This window comes from Ceratotherium simum, chromosome 32, assembly GCF_057802395.1.
Source record: "Ceratotherium simum simum isolate JZ-2026a chromosome 32, ASM5780239v1, whole genome shotgun sequence".
In the NCBI taxonomy this organism is placed as follows: Eukaryota; Metazoa; Chordata; class Mammalia; order Perissodactyla; family Rhinocerotidae; genus Ceratotherium; species Ceratotherium simum.
This window is the reverse complement of record NC_141931.1, coordinates 31112180-31133241: the sequence shown is the minus strand read 5'-3', so window position 1 is coordinate 31133241 and position 21062 is coordinate 31112180. Positions and strand designations below refer to the sequence as shown.

The window sequence follows — 21062 nt, the reverse complement described above, 5'->3', positions numbered from 1 at the left end:
CGGTCCCTCTGTCAGGAAGATGCCAAGGACAATCCTTGTTGGAACAGTGTCAGGACAATTCTGACTTTCCTAGTAACTGCTTTATTGGTAATTGGCACCTTTGATGGAGGGCATCTCAGGGCATGTAGCTGAACGCAGCGTTTATGGCTCGGCACTAGGAATGATTGGGACTTTGAAGTTCTTAGGTTCTGGAGGGGAATGGGAACAGCCTAGAGATGGATGGATTTGAAGTGAAATCCCTTGTCTGGAGATGATACGATGCTTCTCATGACAGCCCTCCCCCCCACCCAAAAAAAGGAGAGAAATTCTAGTGAATGGGGCTCGCTCTTTGTGTCCCTACAGAAGGGGGTCTTCAGCATCAGCCTCGCCTGGGGAGTCCCTTGAAACATCAGTTCTCGGCCCCGCAGGACTTTGCACTGGTAATAATCAGCATTATCTGACTGAATTGAGTCCGTTTGGGGTATCGTCATCTCTCCATTACAGATGTAATGACCCTGATCTGCAATTCTGAAACCCCCAAATCTCTAAAATCTGCCAGTTTTTTCCTAACTCATTTGGGCAACAAAGCCTGGGTGGGGCTATGTGTAATCCTTACTCACCAGCCTGGTGTGACTGTCCCTAAGATGGGGTGACTGTGCCAGCTTACATATGCTGTAACATCCATATTGCTTCTTAAAACCCCAGACCTTCTGAAGTCTGGCATATCTCTCACCCCAAGGGTTTGGGGAGGCTCTTGGGGACCTACATATGTAGCTGAGTGCCTGGGGAGAAATACGTTCCCCTTCTGATCCTGTTTCGTCTTCTGACCAGGGAAAACATATCTGCCTTTTCTGCACTTGGAAGAGCTTTGAGCATGAACCAGTACGGGGGCTGCTGGACTGCTGGGCAGGGACCATCTTCGTTCCTTTGACTCCACTGGTTTTCACCAGGCACAGAATTCGAGTGCTCCACTGAATTCACTTCTCCATAGACCTTCTCAGACTGTAGACGTCCACCTGTTCCTTGGTCTGCTGTCTGGGTCATGCCCTGACCGACAGGGTTTCCTTCTTAACCACAGCACTATTGACATTGGCAGCTGGATGATTTGGGGTATGGGGTGGGGGCTGTCCTGTGCAGTATAGGATGTTTACAGCATCCCTGCCTCTGCCCACCAGAACCCAGGACCACCCCCTTCCCCACACAATGACAGTCCAAAATGTCTCCAAATGTTGGCAATTGCCCTGGCGGGCAAACTCACCATCATTGGGGACCACCGTCCTAGACTTCTTTGGGCTCCAATTTAGAAGACATTTAGTTTTATTTTTTAAAGCATCATTCAGTAATTTCTCCAACATGTCTGTCCATTTGTAGTTTCTAAGTCCACCTAAAGCGTTCAAGGTTGCCAACACACCAAAACAGTTAAACAGGTCAGTGTTAATTATTTACATAAAGGGTTTTTCGTTTTTTCTTTAGCAGGAAGTGTATTGATCGGAAAACACTGGCATTTCTGCTAGAAGTCTGGCACTGGATCTGTTCTGACTGGCTGCTCCAGGGACTGCTGGAAATCTGGGACAGGCTACGTGTGGCGCATGCTAAGCCCTTGGGCGCAATTCTGGGGAGGATGGGGCAGGGTGCAGTTTAACCCGTTCTTCCCACGTAGTGAGCCAATTGTTTTTGTTTTTCTTTTTCCTTTTAGGCTAAGGTTTTTCCTTAGAAACTCACAAGTGCCTTTAGCTCCTTGGAGATGGTGAGGGCAAGTACATTACATGCCTTTTGTAAAAGACTTTTGTCAGGGTGGAGCACCCCTGGGTTTAGGTGGATCAGAAACAGGGTGAGGAAAGTCACCAAGTTACCTGCTGCTCAATCTTGGCTGCAGAAATAGCTAGTTGTATTTAGTGTAATATATGAGTTCAAAATCTTATTAGCAGAAGGTTTTTCTGCAGATTTAAAAAAATCATTCTTATTCTAGCTCTTTAAATATGACTAACTTAAAAGTCTTTCCTCTTTAAATAACTCTTAACAGTTTGGCGCTCCTCGTGCACACCATTTGTAGACATCAGCAGAGCTCATTTCTGTCATCTTCTGCACGTTGAAGAAAGGCTTCACGTTGCAGCAGCTAATCTTTTTATTACGAAGAACACCACCCTCTAAATGCATTAGGGTAGGTCAGGGCGTCATGTTGTAAAAGAGTAAATGGCATTAGAACAGCATCAGAGCCAATGTGCTGGTCTTCACCGGCTTGCTGCGCCCGGGGCCGAGGGTCTGGGCTGTCACAGGAGCCTAGGGAGTGGCTTCCTGGCTGGACCGACTTCTTGCTGAGCTGGAATGACCCGGCACAATCTGAGCTGCACCTGGCTGGGCCCGGGGCTTCCTGGCCTGACTTAGCACACGGATAAACAAGCTGTAATTGTCAGTTAATAGATTGTGTGGGAAATCAAGATTTGGCCACCCTGAAATATATCTCTTTACCTTGGTTGTTTTCTCTGAGGGACATTTGACCTCCCCCACTAACTGCCTAAAGAATTTGACATGGTGGCTCCTTCCTGGAACAGATCTTCTATCATGATGGCTATAAAGATAATGTAGGATAGAGGTTACAATAGCAAAGGCACCAAGCCTCTTTTATCAAAAACTCTATCTCTCCCTGACCACATTATCTATAGATGACCCTGAAAAGAATTGTCTTCCTGCCCTCTGAAGTCCCAGGCCACTACCCATCCCCAACACGCTCCTCGCCTTTAGCTGCAATACTTAAGCAAGCAGCTTAGACAGAGGGACGAGTTGCTCATTTCGGAGTTTCTCCCATGTATACATGTAATTAAACTTGGTATTATTTTCTCCTGCTAACCTGTCTTGTTAATTACTTGGCCAGCCATAAAAACCTTAAGGAAAAGGGCAGAGGGAGATTCTCCCTCTTCCCCCGACAATTGCTATCATTTTCCCCTTCCTAACAGAAACCCTCTGTTTCCCATAGGGCTCATTATTTCTCTGCTTGGATATGAACCGCCTGCTTTCACAATTTTTAAAGTGAAAAATGTCACGTTTGTGGCAAAAAGCAAATAGAAATATAAAAAACAAACCCCTGCCTGTTCCAATGGGGGCCATGAAGGCCTTTTTCCCCAGAAGCTGTGGGCGCCCCCTGCAGACCGACCTTCTCTCTGGGGTGGACTTGTGGCTCCAGGGAGGGCGACACAGGGGTCTTCTCTGTGGGTATTTCATGGTCTAGGCACTGCCTGTGTTCTTGGGTGTGTGGGCAGCGGTGGACGGGGAAGCTCCCTGATGGACAGAGACAGGTTAGGATGTGGTGTGGACTTTGGGGACATGTCTGATTCTGTCATCCCATTCTCAGCCCACCTGTCACCGCCTCCACCTCCCCCCAACGGTTCCGAGAAGGCCAAGGGAGGGCACCGGCCTTGCATTGTCTCATCCCTTGAGGTTTTACACATAAGTATTTCTGCATTTGCACTTCCTTAAAGGCAAAGCTATGAACCACTGAATGTCTGTCTAGAAAGAGCCATAGCAATGCTGGGGTGTGCAGTTCAGTGTGTCACTGCGTGCTGGTGTGGAGTGGTCTACACCAGACTCGGCCAGGCCTAGCCCTCCCACTAACGTGCACACACATTTGCCAGTTGGTTGAGTTCCTTAAGTTAATTCACAAGAGGCGCTCGACTGAGGTCTCCCTGCATTCCCTTCCTTTTCGTGAGGACATCGCTGGTCCACACCTGGAATAATGAAAAATCCCAATCACAGCCCCGGCGTTCTCTTATGGCGTGCCTGCTCAGTCCAGATCCTGCGATAAGCTCCTCCCCTGTGACCTGCGACTTGATCCTCACAGTGCTCTTGGCTTCAGACCATCGAGTTACAGTTAATATTTCAGTGTTCAAATGGCAGTACTGATCCTCTCCCTCCCTGCCTCCGCCCCTCCCGCTGTTATCACCTCGGAGCTAAATAAGTCACTAATTTACCGTGAGATAACAGGCTCTCTCTGGAGGACTTGCTTTGTCCTGCTGTGGCTTTCGGTTTTATTACTTCCCTGGGACTGTGTGGTGTCAGCTTTGGCTTAAAGAAAGCAAACAATGCCAGAGGCTATTTAATAAATCATGCGGGAGGGTCAGGTTCTGCGGCGCGCGAAGTGCAGGGCTGTCCAGTGACTGCTCCTCTTCTCACCTGGTGTAGCATTTTAGGGTTACCCAATCTCACCGAGGACAGGTCCAGAGGCTACTGCATAGACATCTCCCTGAGGTCGTGAAGTCGGTGAGCAGGGTGACTGTGAGGTCCCTGGAATGGAGCATTCCTGCGTTGAGAACCCTGGGCTGGGGAGCAGGCTCAGGTCTGGGGAGAGGAAATGCATGCTCTGAGGTTCTGCGTGTCAATTTCCTGTGGGCAAATTAAACTCCCAATTCCTAAACTTGGAAACCATTGACAGCGAACATTTACGCACATACCTAGTTCTGCAAGGTGGTATTTATGAATCTGAAACTTGAGAGCGGTTCAGAGCCCACTTCTCTATGTGCTTGCTCTCAAGTTCTCTAAGTGAAATGCTTATATTACTAAGGGTAAACCCGGAAAACCTTAATGCTATAGGAAACAAAAATGTGTATTTACTCAGAAGCAACAAAACCACCAGAGAAGCCCCTGAAAGCAGTGACTACATCCTAGAAAGTCAGTGACAACAGTGTCTAGAAAATGCTTCTGAAGTGCGTTAACTCTGGGAGATTATTTCCGATTGCAGTTGGAATGTTTGCCTTTCACACGGTGAGTTGTTGACAGAAGAATCCAGGAAATCGGATTCAGAAAGGGCATCATCAAGTTGAGAAGACACGTGGACCCATCAAACATAAGCGTTCTCAAAGAAAAAGCCTACTTTGTGACAGCACAAGACTGCGATTTCCCTCTGGGTCTTTAATTAAAAAAATAACATATGAGATCTCTCATAAGAGAAAGCCCCCCACAGGTGGACTAGCTCTTTATTTAGGATGGATTTAACAAATGCCTGAAAATATGGGTCAAAATGACCTCTAAGTGTAGCACTGTCTCCCACATAGTCAACTGGGAGGCTGTTTATGCATATTTTGACAGTGCTCAAAACAATTTCAGACAAGACGTTAAAATGCTTTCAGAGACTATGGCATGTTCTGGGATGAGATCAAATGACTCCACGTAAAAGTTCTTCTGGACCATGGATTTGATACAGCCAGCTGAGAGTCTCTTGGGTTCATCTTATGAATTAGCACCAACAAGATAGATCGTGTTAAACTTTTGGTCTAAAACTAAGTGTAGCATTAAAGGTTTTATGGTTTTTTTTCTTATGTGAGTCATAGAAACCAGATCTGAAGGCAAATTCCAAAAGAAGATTTTAGAAAATAATTTGGGCCCTGGCTGTCTCTGAGTAGGTATTCAACCTTCCAAGAAGATTTCATTAGAAAACAACTCATCTGAATTTACAAGTGATAGTACATTTGTGTAAAGTTAGCCTTCTTAACTTAGTAACGTCTTCCTTGTTGGTAAAGACAGCCTACAGCTGCAGTTGGTAGTTATTTTTCAAATGTTACATGAGCCTGACGACTTTGCAAATTAAAGAGTGAGTCATTTCCTAGCGACCAGCCCATGTGTGCAGTCAGGAGAGTGCTCTGAATGCAAAAATCACAAAATCACTCTTTTTATTTCTTAATCACTTTCTTTACCACATGTACCCATGCTGCAAAGAATCATCAAATTATTTTTGAAGAACACTTTACTTTTCAAATGTGTTATGGTTTGTAGAGCAGTTTTCCATGTTTTTACTCTAGAAACAAAGGGGTTTGTAAATGTTTTTATGAAATCAGTATTTAAATTCTGAGAGATAATAAAGGGAAAGGAAATGTTTCTGTCCCCAAGATGGCATATATTAAGCAGCAAATCGTGTATGGTCTTGACTGAGGAGCACACGTTGCGCAAATAACTATGAGTTGGTGCTGTCTGCCACGCACAGCTGAGACACCCCACTACTGGCTCAGGGTATTCAGGCCCCGTGAGCGCTGCAGTGGCTGGGACGGCTCCCTCCCGCTAAGTCTCCTTATTTACCTAAGGACTGAATGTACAGAATTACCCCAGGGCTATTGTGGGGGCTTGCAGGGTCTTCACTTTCTGCTTTATCAAAGCCTGTGGTTAGTGCATTGTCAGGGGAAGAGGAAGAATCTCCCTCTGCCCTTTTCCTTAAGGTTCTTATGGCTGGCCAAATAATTAACAAGACAGGTTAGCAGGAGAAAATAATACCAAGGTTAATAACATGTATACATGGGAGAAACTCTGAAATGAGCAGCTAAAGGCGAGGAGCAGGTTGGAGGTGGGTAGTGGCCTGGGACTTCAGAGAGCAGGAAGACAATTCTTTTCAGGGTCATCTATAGATAATGTGGTCAGGGAGAGACAGAGTTTTTGATAAAAGAGGCTTGGTGCCTTTGCTATTGTAACCTCTATCCTACATTATCTTTATAGCCATCATGATAGAAGATCTGTTCCAGGAAGGAGCCACCATGTCAAATTCTTTAGGCAGTTAGTGGGGGAGGTCAAATGTCCTTCAGAGAAAACAATCAAGGTAAAGAGATATATTTCAGGGTGGCCAAATCTTGATCTCCCACAGCATCTTCCATCCTGGTTTATCCTGCTGTTCTGGCCTGATGAACAGTAATCTTTTCCCTCATTCTCAGAAGTGCTCAGGTTTGGATAATAGCACAGCATCCCTCCACATAGGGTCCATTTTAGAACAGTGGTGGAGGATCTGGAACTTGGCCCCAGGCCACCGGCCTGCTCACCTGTGGTCTCCCTGCCTCCCGAGCTTCCTAGGAATGAATCCACAAAGTCAGCTCTGCCCCTGATTGTAGTTGTTCAGTCCTGTCCTCCTGTCTTAAGAACACTTGCTGTGCTGTGCGGCAGAGTGACGTGTAATTCTTAACAGAAACCTGGGAGTTTGGGGGTGGCTGAGATCAGTGAAAGGGCAGCTCCAGGGCTAGATCATTCTCTCTCTCTTATCTGTCTGTCTATCTATCTATCTATCTATCTATCTATCTATCATCTATCTATGTATCTATCTATCTATCAAGCATTTATTTGTCTATCCATCCATCATCTATCTGTCTGTCATCTAGCTATCTGTCTATCATATATCTACTTACCTACCTGCCTATCTATTTTTTTCCCCCAAGGTAAGTTTGACATTTATTTATTTATTTTTCTCAATTATAAAATGGCTTAGAAATTCTTAAGTTAAATTCTTTTTTTTAATTTTTAAAAATTTTTATTTATTTTTTTACCTCGGAAATATTGGTTAATAACATTGTATAAATTTCAGGTGTACATCATTATACTTCTATTTCTGCATAGATTACATCATGTTCACCACCCAGAGACTAATTACAATCCATCACCACACACATGTGCCTAATCATCCCTTTCGCCCTCCTCCCTCTCCACTTCCCCTCTGGTAACCCCCAATCCAATCTCTGTCTCTATGTGTTTGTTTGTTGTTGTTTTTATCTTCTACTTATGAGTGAGATCATACGGTATCTGACCTTCTCCCTCTGACTTATTTCACTTTGCATAATACCCTCAGTGTCCATCCATGTTGTCACAAATGGCTGGATTTCATTGTTTCTCATGGCTGAGTAGTATTCCATTGTGTATATATACCACATCTTCTTTATCCATTCGTCCCATGATGGGCACCTAGGTTGCTTCCAAGTCTTGGCTGTTGTGAATAATGTTGCAATTAACACAGGGGTGCATGTATGTTCATGCATTGGTGTTTCCATGTTCTTTGGATAAGTACCCAGCAGAGGAATAGCTGGATCATATGGTAGTTCTATCCTTAATTTTTTGAGGAATCTCCATACTGTTTTCCATAGTGGCTGCACCAGTTTGCACTCCCACCAGCAGTGTATGAGAGTTCCCTTCTCTCCACATCCTCTCCAACACTTGTTGTTTCCTGTCTTGTTAGTTATAGCCATTCTGATGGGTGTGAGGTAATATCTCATTGTAGTTTTGATTTGCATTTCCCTGATAGTTAATGCTGTTGAACATCTTTTCATTTGCCTGTTGGCCATCTGTATATCTTCTTTGGAGAAATATCTGTTCAGGTCTTTTGCCCATTTTTTAATTGGGTTGTTAGTTTTTTTATTGCTGAGATGTATGAGTTCTCTATATATTTTGGAGATTAACCCCTTATCAGATGTATGGTTTGCAAATATCTTCTCCCAATTGTTAGGTTGTCTTCTCCCAATTGTTAGGTTGATGGTTTCCTTTGCTGTGCAGAAGCTTTTTAGTTTGATATAGTCCCATTTGTTCATTTTTTTCTGTTGTTTCTCTTTCCCGGTCAGACGTGGTGCTTGAAAATATGTTGCTAAGACATACTTCCTATGTTGTCTTCTAGAAGTTTCATGGTTTCAGATCTTACATTCAATTTTTGTGGTATGGTGTAAAATAATGATCTATTTTCATTTTTTTGAAATAATTTTTGTTAATTTTTGTGTATGGTGTAAGATAATGGTCTGCTTTCATTTTTTTGCATATGGCTGTCCAGTTTTCCCAACACCATTTGTTGAAGAGACTTTCCTTTCTCCATTGTATGTTCTTGGCTCCTTTGTCGAAAATTAGCTGTCCATAGATGTGTGGGTTTATTTCTGGGCTCTCGATTCTGTTCCATTGATCTGTGTGTCTGTTTTTGTGTCAGTACCATACTGTTTTGGTTACTATAGCTTTGTAGTATATTTTGAAGTCAGGGAGTGTGATACTTCCAGCTTTATTCTGTTTTCTCAGGATTCTTTTGGCTATTCGGGGTCTTTTGTTGTTCCATGTAAATTTTAGGATTCTTTCTTCTATTTCTGTGAAGAATGTTGTTGGAACTTTGATACGGATTGCATTGAATCTATAGATGGCTTTAGGAAGTATGGACATCTTAACTATGTTAATTCTTCCAATCCAAGAGCACGGAATATCTTTCCATTTCTTTGTGTCTTCTTCAATTTCTTTCAGCAATGTTTTATAGTTTTCAGTGTACAGATCTTTTACCTCTTTGGTTAAGTTTATTCCTTGCTATTTTATTCTTTTTGTTGCAGTTGTAAATGGGATTGTATTCTTAATTTCTCTTTCTGCTGCTTCGTCCCTAGTGAATAGAAACACAACCGATTTTTGTATGTTGATTTTGTTTCCTGCAACTTTACCGTATTCAATTATTTCTAAAAGATTTTCTGGTGGATTCTTTAGTGTTTTCTATATATAACCTCCCTATCTATTTTTAATATTCTGTTGAAATAGATCCCTGGGGTCACTTAGAAGGAGAAGAGGCCTTGGTTTTGCGTTTGGTCCTGGAGCAGCCGGGAAACTGCCTGATACAGCCCCTGTTGTCTAGGAGCTAACATCCCAGGACACACTGTAAATAGCGCCTCAGATAAGAGCTCCCTTTCGAGAGGGGAGCCTGGATCCAATCATACTCCTGCTTATCACCCTCGCCCTCCACAGTGACAGCCATGCCAGGCTCGATACTTTAAATAGAATCTTCTAAAACTGTGCACCCTCTAAGGTTTTCAGAAAGAAGGGAGATGGGAACAAAAAGAGAAAAGTGATCCTTCAAGTTGGACCGAGCCATGTTTGGAAGAAGTTCCATTGCTTCCCCGTGAAGACACTGGGGGGTTGTGGGCAGTCCTTACGCCAGCCTGGGCTGAGGGGTGAGGGCCGCCTGGGGAGCCAGCGCCCGGAGTTGGGTCCTCAGTACATGTGTGGTGTGCAGACACCTGCCAGCACCAATGCAAACTTGCTCTCGACTTCTTGATCTGATTCATTCCATGCTCTTCCCCTCTCCTGTCTGTCACATACGTAACACTACACTATACACATGCACGTTTATATAATGTATTTATATAATATTACATGTATATTATACATTATATATAATGTAATGCTCTATAATATGATTATAATTATAAAATTATATATTATAGTATATTATAACGTTATGTTATAGTATAATATATAAATATTTTAATTGCATAAGATATGTAATACATATTATATAACATCTATATTATATATAATGTATAAATATATAAGTACATATATATCTGCATGTGTGTATAGTCTAGTGTTATATACATAACAAATAAGAAAGGGAACGAGAGTATCGAATGAAATAGAACAAAGTTGAGAGCAGGTTTGTTTTATACAATATATAAAAGTATCTAGTCCTGCATCCCTTATTGACAGGGATACATTCCGAGAAATGTGTCGATACGCAATTTCTCCATTGTACGAACATCACGGAGTGTACTTACACAAACCTGGATGGTATAGCCTACTACACACCTAGGCTATATGGTACTAATCTTATAGGACTACCATTGTATATGCAGCCTGTCGCTGACCAAACCATCATTAAGTGGCACAGGACTGTATATAATATATGTGTATGATTTAGTGTTATATATTACATATAATATGTGGTATTTTATTATTATATAAATATGTTATTTTGTATATGTTATACATATAATATATAATACATTGTATATGTGTATTTTTGATGGAAATTTTACATTTATAAATATAAGTATATGAGTTGATCACCCATAGAGGTGCCTGCACTATTGATTAATTTTTGCGTAGGCTCTATCCTCAATGGGCCATTTCATTTTTTAAAATGTTTATTCCTTCTTTCTTTCCTTTTGACCTTCACTAAGTAGGGGGTATGAATCCACAATAATGTATTATGATAAACACGTCTACGTGGTTGAAGCCTATTACTTTTTAAGGTTAAATGCCCTGGAAAGTGAGTCCCGTAGATAAATGAACATTCCTGTAATTCTTGATCTCGTGCAGTCTGTGGGAAGAAGTGGGTGCATTCAGAGGTGACAGATGATTAGCTTTGGGCATCTAGGCGAAGGTGTGCGTTGGCGTCCTGATGCACTAACGCTCTCCCTGCGGTGTCGTAATGTCACTAGCGGGAAGGTAAGGCAGACTGGATTATTGGGTAGTAATATTGTGTGGCTATCGAGGCGAGCATGGATGCCTGGGCAACTCGAGGTCCTGACAGGAATGCTGTCACGTGTGTGACACTGTTTTCATGTGCGTTTGTGTTAAATCCCAAACAGTTTTAGGGTAAATGTGTCCCTTTTCAATCCCTCAGGAACCATTAGGCAATAGGCAAACTGTTCTTCCTCATTGTTCTCTGGACGAGTCTGGGTAGACATTCCCATCATTCGAGATTAAATTGAAGAGGCTTTTCTGCCATTTACTGCTTTAACAGCACTTGAAGCGTGCTGCGTCTTCTAACCACTGGGCTCTTGGGAACTTAGACTCGTTGTCACTCGTATTTCCATTTTACCTAATTTAGGATCAATTAATGTCTCAGCAAAGTGTAGCCCAGCTTTGAGAAGTCTCATTCTCTTCCCCAGGGCTACCAAGGCATGGTGGACGGCGGCAGCAACATCGTGGAGGCCGACTGGGAGAGCGTCTCGAGCATTCTGCAAGTGGTGCGTGCCGAGTATCTATTCTATTTCTTTCTCTGAGGAGCTCTTCCAGTGTGAAACCCTTTACACTTATGCACCGGTAATGCTCACCACGGATCAGTGTGCTGCCTGGCATCATTCTTACTTACTCCCGTGGAAGGAAGACATCCTTAACGTGTCATTTAATTCCATATTTAAAAAGGCTGTACATCATGCAAACAGAGGACTTATCCTTGCGATACAAGTTATGCATGCTAGCTAGTGGTGATCACGGTGCTTGTAGCGGATTTGGGGGTTTTTAGACCAGGTTGATGTGGAGACAGCTTTGGTTTGTTGGTGTTGTGTGTTCAGTGGCAAATCTCCACGTCTGGCGGGTTTTTGTGAGTCCCTTGGAGTCAGTGTAACAAAGTCTGGGGGAGGTCCCGACCGGCGGCGTCCCTCTGGATTTCGTGGGAACAGAACAGCCCTGTTCGGGCCTGAACAGGGCAGGGCTGGTTCCCTTGGTGTGCGCAAGGATGAGGTAATTACCACTCCAGGCGAAACAATTGTTGATTTTGAATTTAAAAGGAACCTGCCTGGATGTTTTATATCTAATAAATTCCTAGAACATTGTAGCTTAGTGAAGGCTCCAAATGAGTTGAGAAATGGATTATGTGGAAAGAATGGACTTTGTGAAAAGCTCTTTATTTGTGGGGGTTTTTTGTGTGTGTGTGAGGAAGATTAGCCCTGAGCTAATATCTGTTGCCAGTCCTCCTCTTTTTGTTGAGGAAGATTGGCCCTGGGCTAACATCTGTGCCCACCTTCCTCTACTTTATATGTGGGATGTCTGCCACAGCATGGCTTGATAAGTAGTGTGTAGGTCTGTGCCTGGGATCCAAACCCGAGAACCCCAGGCCACTGAAGCAGAGTGCACGAACTTAACCATTATGCCACTGGGCTGGCCCCAAGTGAGTTGATCTTTTGAAATGTATGTATTAATCTATAAGTCACGTTGAGTACTTTCTAACAGAAAGAACCAGATCAGTACATTCCCTCTGAAGGTGCTAGTGCAATGGATGAATGGATGGAAGAAATATGGCTTGTATTTATATATATAAATGGAATATTATTCAGCCACGAAAAAGAAGGAAATCCTGCAATACGGGACTACATGGATGGACCTTGAGGACATTATGCCAAGTGAGATAAGCCAGATGCAGAAAGATAAATACAGGATGATCTCCCTTATATGTGGAATCTAAAAAAGTTGAACTCATAGAAACAGAGAGGAGAATGGTGTTCCCAGGGGCTGGCTGAGGGGGAAACGGGGAGATGTTGGTCCCAGGGTACAAACTTCCAATTATAAGATGAGTAAGTTCTGAGGTGTAATGTAGAGCCTGGGGAGTATAGTTAACAATCCTGTATTGTATCCTTGAAATATGTTAAGAGAATAGATCTTGTGTTCTCAGCACATACACACACGAAGGACATTCCGTGAGGTTATGGAGGTGTTAATTAATTTGATTGTGGTGATCATTTCACAACGTATACATATATTAAGTCCTCGTGTTATATACCTTTAAAAAATGTTAACAGTGCTATATTACGGTACTGGAAAGTTGCTAAGAAAGTAAATGTTAAAAGTTCTCACCACAAAAAAGAAAGGTAATTATGTGACTCAATAGATGTATTAACTAACCCTGTTGTGGTCATCATTTCAGAAGATATCCGTGTATCAAATCCTCACGTTGTGCACCTTAAATCTACACCACGTTACGTGTCAGTTATATCTCAACAAAGCCAGGCAGAGGGATGATAGCGGGGTGGATGTTGTAACGCTGGTCCCAGGCTCTCAGTCTGCACTCGGGCCTTCTTTACTCCACTGCTCTGGGAAAGAGGCAGAAGGGAAGCTTGACGACCATCAATACCCAGCTAGGGAGAGATCTGCAGATAATCAGGACAGTGTCATCTAAATTCCAGACAGTAAACCTGTGTGTGAAAAGAGTTTCCTTTCTGCTATTGTGATTGTGCAGGAAGATGGGAAACACAGGTGTGGTGGAAGTGTGTGTGTGTGTGTATGTGTGTGTGTGTGTGTGTGTGTGTGGTGCCTCCTTCTGTGCAGCCTAGTCAGTCTTGGTGTCCTGCCTGAGGCCTGTCTGTGTTATCTCCCCAGTGTTCACGGGCTGGGACTTAACCTCCAGGTGTTAGTAGTCACATGACCTTCCAATGGCTCGTGGTCAAATCCAAGTCCAGACGACCAGCTTCTCTCTGCACGGCCCCTCCCACCCCAGGCTCCCCATTGCTGTGCCAAGTCACGATGCTGTTCCCACCATACTGACCCAGGGTCACTGTTGACGATGAGCATCTTGCTGTATGAAGTGAGCATGCACTTGAAGGATCGTGTACAAGTTGAAGTTTCATAAGTGCAATCGTGATGGACGTAAAGGAATCCTGCGTTTTTCTAAATACAACTGGGAATCCTTTGTTTCTGAAAAACCAAGTGTAAAAAATCCTGACTTATCTCTTCCGGAAGTTTGGATGATCCAACTTAAGTTTTCTTAAGATTTAGCCTTTAGAAGGGATGGGGCGGGAGGAGAGGGAGTGCAAAAATAAAAAGTGAAGCCTTTTGGCTCACAGATTTCTATATTGCCTGCACACATGGTGAGCTCTGACTGACAGAAGGGGAGTCCTGTCACCTGGGGCCGCTGGGCACGTTGTTTCTCTGGCCGCGGCTGCCGGCCGGTGCGGGCCAGCCCTCCCAGCACTGCAGGCTCCACTCAGGATGGCTGCTGTCTTCTCTGTTTCCACAGCCTACTTGGCTCTCCGGGGCATGATGTGGTGTATTTATCCATTAAATTCTGGGATGGAGCTAAAAATGGGAAAACAACAAACTTTCACAGCTGACCAACTAAAAAGATTAAAACTAAAAACCTAAATTTTGGAAAGACCTGTGCACACACCAGCATTCACTGTGCTGACCTGTCCTGTTTTCCGTCCAGTCAGAGGGAGACAAGTAACCATGGTTTTATTTCTCCTTCAGGGAGGGACCATTATTGGCAGCGCCCGTTGTAAAGCCTTCCGCACCCGGGAAGGCCGCTTGAAAGCTGCTCGTAACTTGGTCCAGTTGGGCATCACCAACCTGTGTGTGATCGGCGGGGACGGGAGTCTCACTGGGGCCAACATCTTCCGGAAAGAGTGGAGTGGGCTGCTGGAAGAGCTGGCCCAGAGCGGTACGTTCCCGCTTCTGCGTGTCCTCTCGTGGGCGTCCTGATCCCCATTCATGGTCCCTTCCTTTCAAACAGCTTAGAACTCACAGGTTCTGTCCATTTAACTGTCGCCGAGGCATCTGTGGTGTCATAGACCTTATAGTTCACTACCTCAGGACTTAAATTTGTGCCTCAAATAATAACAATAACTATAGTAAGAATAACATTTATTTGACTGTCCTACATGCCAGGCACTGCTCAGCTTTCTACGTAGATAGTTTGGTGTGATGCTCACGACAGCCATCTGAGATGGGTTTTATCTTCATCCCCATTTTACAGATGAGGGGCCAGGGGCCCGAGGGTGGCCCGGCTCATGCCGGCCCAAGGACGCCAGCGTCTGCCCGTTAACCTTCAAGCTTATTGCTAGGGTCTCCTTAAACTCTAGTTGTTGCAAGATTTAGATGGTAATGGTCTGCTGTTAGGTCTTCCTGTAGCACCTTTGAAGCTGTCGTAGGAAAGGATTTCCGAGAGCTCTATATATTCTGTGGTTTTCACCTCGTCAAGGTGCTGTTACATAATTCCGACTCAATATAAAATATGACCAGTGAAAGCAAATTGCCTGAACTAATAGCACCTTCATGAAAGGTGTGAGCATGAACTAAGAATCGCCCCAAGTTCTGTACACTCTATCTGGGGAACGCAGAGCGGCTGTCAGACACAGAAGCGAGGGCCTAACACCACCTTCTGCCCACCGTATTCTGGACTAACGCAGGCTGGGTGGAACACAGAAGCCGAGTAGCCGCCTGAGTCCGGGCCTAAGCTGCCCCACCCTTGACCATTCTGATTCCAGTTAAGCCCACCTGCAAACCCCATCTAAGTGGATACCTGTCAACTAACTGTCTCCCACGGGCCTGTAGGAAATCAGCATGACTTATACCATATTCTTAAGTACTTAATTCTGTGACTGTGACGTTGCTTCGTTCAGAGTTCTTTGAGGCTGTTACCAGAGAGAAGTGAGATTTTATCCACCGATTGCAACATGCAGATCTTCCCTTTCTTTTTTTCTTATAATTCAGAATTAGTTTGCGTAGAGTTCTGAGAAAGCAAAACAATATGTAGAAAACTTGTTTAGAATTGTGGGTCTCCCTGCCCACGGCCGTCCTGTTCTGCAGCCAGGGGTGTGCCCGTGGGGTGAGCGCTGCCTCCGCTGTGGAGAGTGTGGTTTGTGCCCACGCAGGCCAGATCGACAAGGAGGAGGTGCAGAAACACTCGTACCTCAACGTCGTGGGCATGGTGGGCTCCATCGACAACGACTTCTGTGGGACAGACATGACCATCGGCACAGACTCGGCCCTGCACAGGATCATTGAAGTCATCGACGCCATCATGACCACTGCCCAGAGGTAGGGGAGCTTGGAGGAACCGGGGGTCAGGCAGCATAGATGCTAGTGCTGGCTCTGGAAGGTTCCACAGATGGGTGTTCTGGGGCAGGTCTTGTCACTTGAGTATTAGAAACTAGAGCAAGAAAACAGTTTCCTGGTTTACTTTTTATTTTCAATTTTAAAAAGTCACTTTCGGGCCGGCCCTGTGGCTTGGTGGTTAAGTGCGCGCACTGCGATGCTGGTGACCCGGGTTCGGATCCCGGGTGCGCATCGAGGCACCACTTCTCCGTTCATCCTGAGGCCGAGTCCCACATACAGCAACTAGAAGGATGTGCAGCTACGACACACAACTATCCACTGGGGCTTTGGGGGGAAAAATAAAATCTTAAAAAAAAAAAAAAAAAAAAAAAAAAGTCACTTTCCCCCATCCTGATTATAAAAGAAAAATGTGTTCATTGGAGAGAATTTAGCCAACACGAGAAGGCAACATCGTCATTTTCTAAAGTGCTGGCCGAAGGTCTCCCTCGGGAATCGCAGAAGGTAAAGCTGTGTGAGCTTCGCCCCCTCGCTGGAGGCGTGGGGGAGCATCGCCTTGCTGTCACAGCCACCCTGCAGGTGTACCAGTGTCGATGGAGCAATCGTGTTATCCCCGGTGACTCGGACTCGCGGCAGAATCACTACCAATAGCTCTGTCCACGGCACCCTGGGGTTTCTGGAGCGCTTTTCGAGAAAAGCGTGTGAAAGAGTAAATGAACACCTCTCTGTTTTATGAATGAGGAGTTTGAGACCGTCTCAGTCCAGTGCCTGGGAAAACCACGTCATCTCCCCCGAGTTCCCAGGGCTGCTCGATATGCCCGTTCCAGGGGAAGACCGCAGTCGGGGACTGACTGAGCTGACTTTCTTACATCGCACTGCATGTTTGCCGTGGGATACGTCCATCCTCGGTTCTTGACGAGACAAGTGACTAACTGCCCCATAGAGCTGCTATCTTGCAAAGAACGTAGAACAGTGTCCCGGCAGTATAAGTATGTCTGGGCACAAGCGAACGAATGTTGGAAATTATGTCCCAGGAAAGTGTGCTCGCTGCCCAAGCCGTTTTGCTCACAGGAGTTGGAAATGCTATTGTAGTAGCATTTGCTTCTGTAGGAGATGGATCTTGCTTTGGAAGCTCTGGTACCAGCCGTATCAGGAAGCAGCCGTTCCGTCTAATGGGGCTGGGGAAGCACTTTCCTCTTTGCGATTCACGCTCTGCCCAGTGTGGTGAGTGGACGTTTCCTTTTCTCTTTTCCAGCCACCAGAGGACGTTCGTTCTTGAGGTCATGGGGAGACACTGCGGGTACGTACGTGTAGATGCGACTGGGGTGGAAGGACCCCTGGCACGGTCTCCCTGAAGCCCTGGGCCCCTTGGTGCAGGTGCTCCCGGAAGGGTCATGAGGAGCCAGCAGTCCCGAGGTAGCCCCAGCCTCTGTCCGCCCGAGGCTGGCGTTGGGCTCCGAGTGCCTGGTGGCAGCCTTACAAAGTCCTTGCTGTTTCCAAATAGGTACCTGGCCCTAGTGAGCGCCCTGGCCTGTGGGGCGGACTGGGTGTTCCTGCCGGAGTCTCCGCCAGAGGAAGGTTGGCAGGAAAACATGTGCGTCAAACTCTCAGAGGTAAGTCATAGTCTTTTCCCTTCCTGCCAACGGTTCTGGGCGCACTGCGCTGGCCAGGGCTGGTGACAGCCTTTGGGATTTTCAGTTTGGACAGAGTGTGGAACGGGTGAAAACTTTCTGATTCGCAAGTGAATTCGAGCTTGTTGCATGTGGTCTGCATATATTGGCTATTCATGCGCGCGTCGGCTTCCCGATGTTGCAAAGAGTAACGCCGTAGAGAAACACCCAACCCTTTTTTGTGTTCCAAGCAAAGCAGCAGTTACAGTTTAAGTAGAGGAGGCACCGTGAGACCGTGGCTATTAAAAGAAGTCAGAGCTGGGGAGAAGGTCCGTTTCCTGTTCTATCTCCATGTAGCAGAGCGTGAGCAGCCACGTTTGACTCCATCTGAATCCCCCTTGACCCTGCGTGACACCTGCGATGACAGTCCTTCCAGCCGTGTGGTCCGCCCCCCACCCCCCTTGCTGCGCTTGCTGTCAGGTGTCACCTTTTGCTAATTACTTTGAACCAGGCTTCTCCTCTGTTTGTAGTTTGTGAAAGCACGTTTGTGTTTCACACTGTGGATTATTAGTGTAAAGCAAATTTCCCTCTAAGGCATGGGAGGTCTCATTGAAAACACGGTTATCTTTCAGGACAGAAGTCCCGGTGTGGGTGAATTTCCCTCCTCTTATTTCTATAACTATCTCGTCACTGTTCTGTAGGTACATGATGTACGCATATGACATAGCCTACTTACTAATTACAATGACATATGCAGCAAACACGTAAACATTGCATGCAACAAAGACAAACGTGCAATAAGACATTGCCATCCCCTTCGAGGTAACAGGTTTGAAGAAAGGCGTTCAAGCAATGTACCAAATGAGCTTTGCTGGCCTGGGTAAGAAACTGTCGATTAAAGCTAAACCTTTGGGCCGGCCCCGTGGCTTAGTGGTTGAGTGCTCGCATTCTGCCACTGGCGGCCCGGGTTTGGATCCTGGGCGCGCACCGACGCACTGCTTCTCTGGCCGTGCTGAGGCCGCGTCCCACATACAGCAACTAGAAGGATGTGCAGCTGTGACATACAGCTATCTACTGGGGCTTTGGGGAAAAGAAAGGAGGAGGATCGGCAACAGATGTTAGCTCAGAGCCGGTCTCCCTCAGCAAAAAGGAGGATTACCACGGATGTTAGCTCAGGGCTGATCTTCCTCACACACACACACAAAAAAAAGCTGTACCTTTGCAGGGAGGGATCATGCACCTTTGGAAGCTGGAGCTCTTAGCTGCTGTGGAGCAGTGATTATGGGGGTTGTCCACATATGAACTCCACCATCCAAGTAATAAATAAGTTCACTGTTTCTTGGTTCTGACCTGGGACGTGGGTGGCGTTCTCCGCCAGCCAGTTGGTGTGGGGTGATCCCTGGAGGGCTGTGTGAGACGAGGTGGTGCTCCTTTTAGATTGGTCCCTCTGGGTGGCGCTGAGGACATCCGTTTAATTACCCTTGCAAGGGAGATAACCTAAGAGGACCTAAGAGGTCACAGTCCCCAAGCGGCCTTGCCTGTCCCGGCCAGCTGTTCTTCCTTCTCCCTGACAGCCCCTGGCCTGGCCCGGGATGACGCAGACATAGGCCAGGCCCTGACAGCAGCCCTCAGAGATGAGGAAACGCACCCCTGCTGTTGGGGGGTGCTCGGCTGGTCAGAAGGTCAGCAGTAAGGAGGGAGGGCTGAAGCCGACACTGGGGTTTTAGACACTGATTTCAGGTTTGTCAATTCTTTCTGTAACTGGATGGTCTTACCTGCAAACCTCCTTGGGTTGCAGATTCTGTAATCTGCACTGTCAGCTAGGAGAACAATAAGCACATGTTGGGACTGGTGGTTTAAAATCACTTCTGTGGAAACACTTGATATCATTGCATCTGTAATTTTTTTTTTTTTTTTTAAGAAGACTGCCGATTTTTTTTTTTTTCTTGCTGGGAAAGATTCACCCTGAGGTAACATCTGTTGCCAGTCTTCCTCTCTTTCTTTTTTTTTTTCCCTCCCCAAAGCCCCAGTACATAGTTGTATATTCTAGTTGTAGGTGCTTCTAGTTCTTCTATGTGAGCTTCTGCCAGAGCATGGCTACTGACAGATGAATGGTGTGGTTCTGCGCCCGGGAACCGAACCCGGGCTGCTGAATCAGAGCGTGCCGAACTTTAACCACCAGTCCATCAGGGCTGGCTCTGTAATTAACTTTTATTGGTCATTAACATAGCACTGCAAGAATTTTTCCAAATGTTTGCCAGATAACTTGGCCTAGGGTGCACGCCACAGGGCATCCCCACACCAGAGGTACTGCAGTATAAGGTTGCTGAGGACTCTCTGTCCGAGGGTTGGATCTCGGCTCTGCCCCCACAGCCGACTTTGCGCCAATGGCCTGACCTTCCTGTGTCCTGAGTTCCCCAGCTGTACCATGGGTCATAACTGTTCCTCTGATTTGTGAGGATTTGACGAGTGAATGAATCTGTCCAGGTGGGGAACCAGGGGGCATTCAATGAGCTATACAGACAAGGTGGCTTATCTTCCCATGTGAGTGTGTAGATGCTCCATTATTTTTTAACCACTTTGGAATATTTTATGGATGAAGCGTGGCTATTTGGCCAAGCCCATAATTTTTTTTTTTTTTTTTTGTGAAGAGATCAGCCCTGTGCTAACATCTGCCAATCCTCCTCTTTTTTTGCTGAGGAAGACTGGCCCTGGGCTAACATCCATGCCCATCTTCCTCCACTTTATATGGGACACCGCCACAGCATGGCTTGCCAAGCAGTGTATCGGTGCACGCCCGGGATCCGAACCGGCGAACCCTGGGCCGCCGCAGTGCAGCGCGTGCACTTAACCGGTTGCGCCACTGGGCCGGCCCCCAAGCCCATATTTATGGACGTGTCATTACTTCCGTTTTGCTGTTTCAGATGATGCTAAAATAATCGTTCTTGTAATCATATCTTTACACCTTAAAGAAAATATTTCCCATTAATACGTTCTTCACAGTGTAGCACATTTACTATCCATCAAAAACAACGACAGTGTACATAGGTGTGATGCCTGGTGGGGAGCCTCGCGGGTCACCTTGGATGACATCCGCTGGCCTCCCCAGGGTGGCAGCAGCTCAGGCCCTGCCCACGCAGCTCACACCCTTTACTGGAGGGTCTTTAACTTGGGCCTTTATAGAGAACAAACCGCCTGAGGATGATTTAGGGCCTCTTGGACGACTGCTGGGAGCCCCTGAGGATGAGCAGAGCCAGCCTGGCTATCCCTGCACAGGGGCGGCTTCCCGACCCCGTCTGGGCTCTGCTTTCTCTCCGGATTTCTCTTCTGTGCCCCACCTGCCACCTGCCCAGGCCTGGGGGCAGTATTATCACAGTGGTGGAGAATTCCTAGGTT

The 21062-nt window shown here is 45.9% G+C and overlaps 1 protein-coding gene across 2 annotated transcripts in view; it reads left to right on the top strand.

Moving 5' to 3' along the window:
- The window catches only part of PFKP (phosphofructokinase, platelet), a 63499-nt gene that overhangs the window by 16126 nt on the left and 26311 nt on the right, over nt 1-21062 (top strand). For both annotated transcript variants that reach the window (XM_087420871.1, XM_004425419.3), the window contains exons 3-7: nt 11400-11477; nt 14473-14662; nt 15876-16041; nt 17312-17356; nt 17561-17669. In XM_087420871.1, the coding sequence (XP_087276997.1) occupies nt 11400-11477; nt 14473-14662; nt 15876-16041; nt 17312-17356; nt 17561-17669 (588 nt within the window). The remainder of the gene's footprint in view (nt 1-11399; nt 11478-14472; nt 14663-15875; nt 16042-17311; nt 17357-17560; nt 17670-21062) is intronic.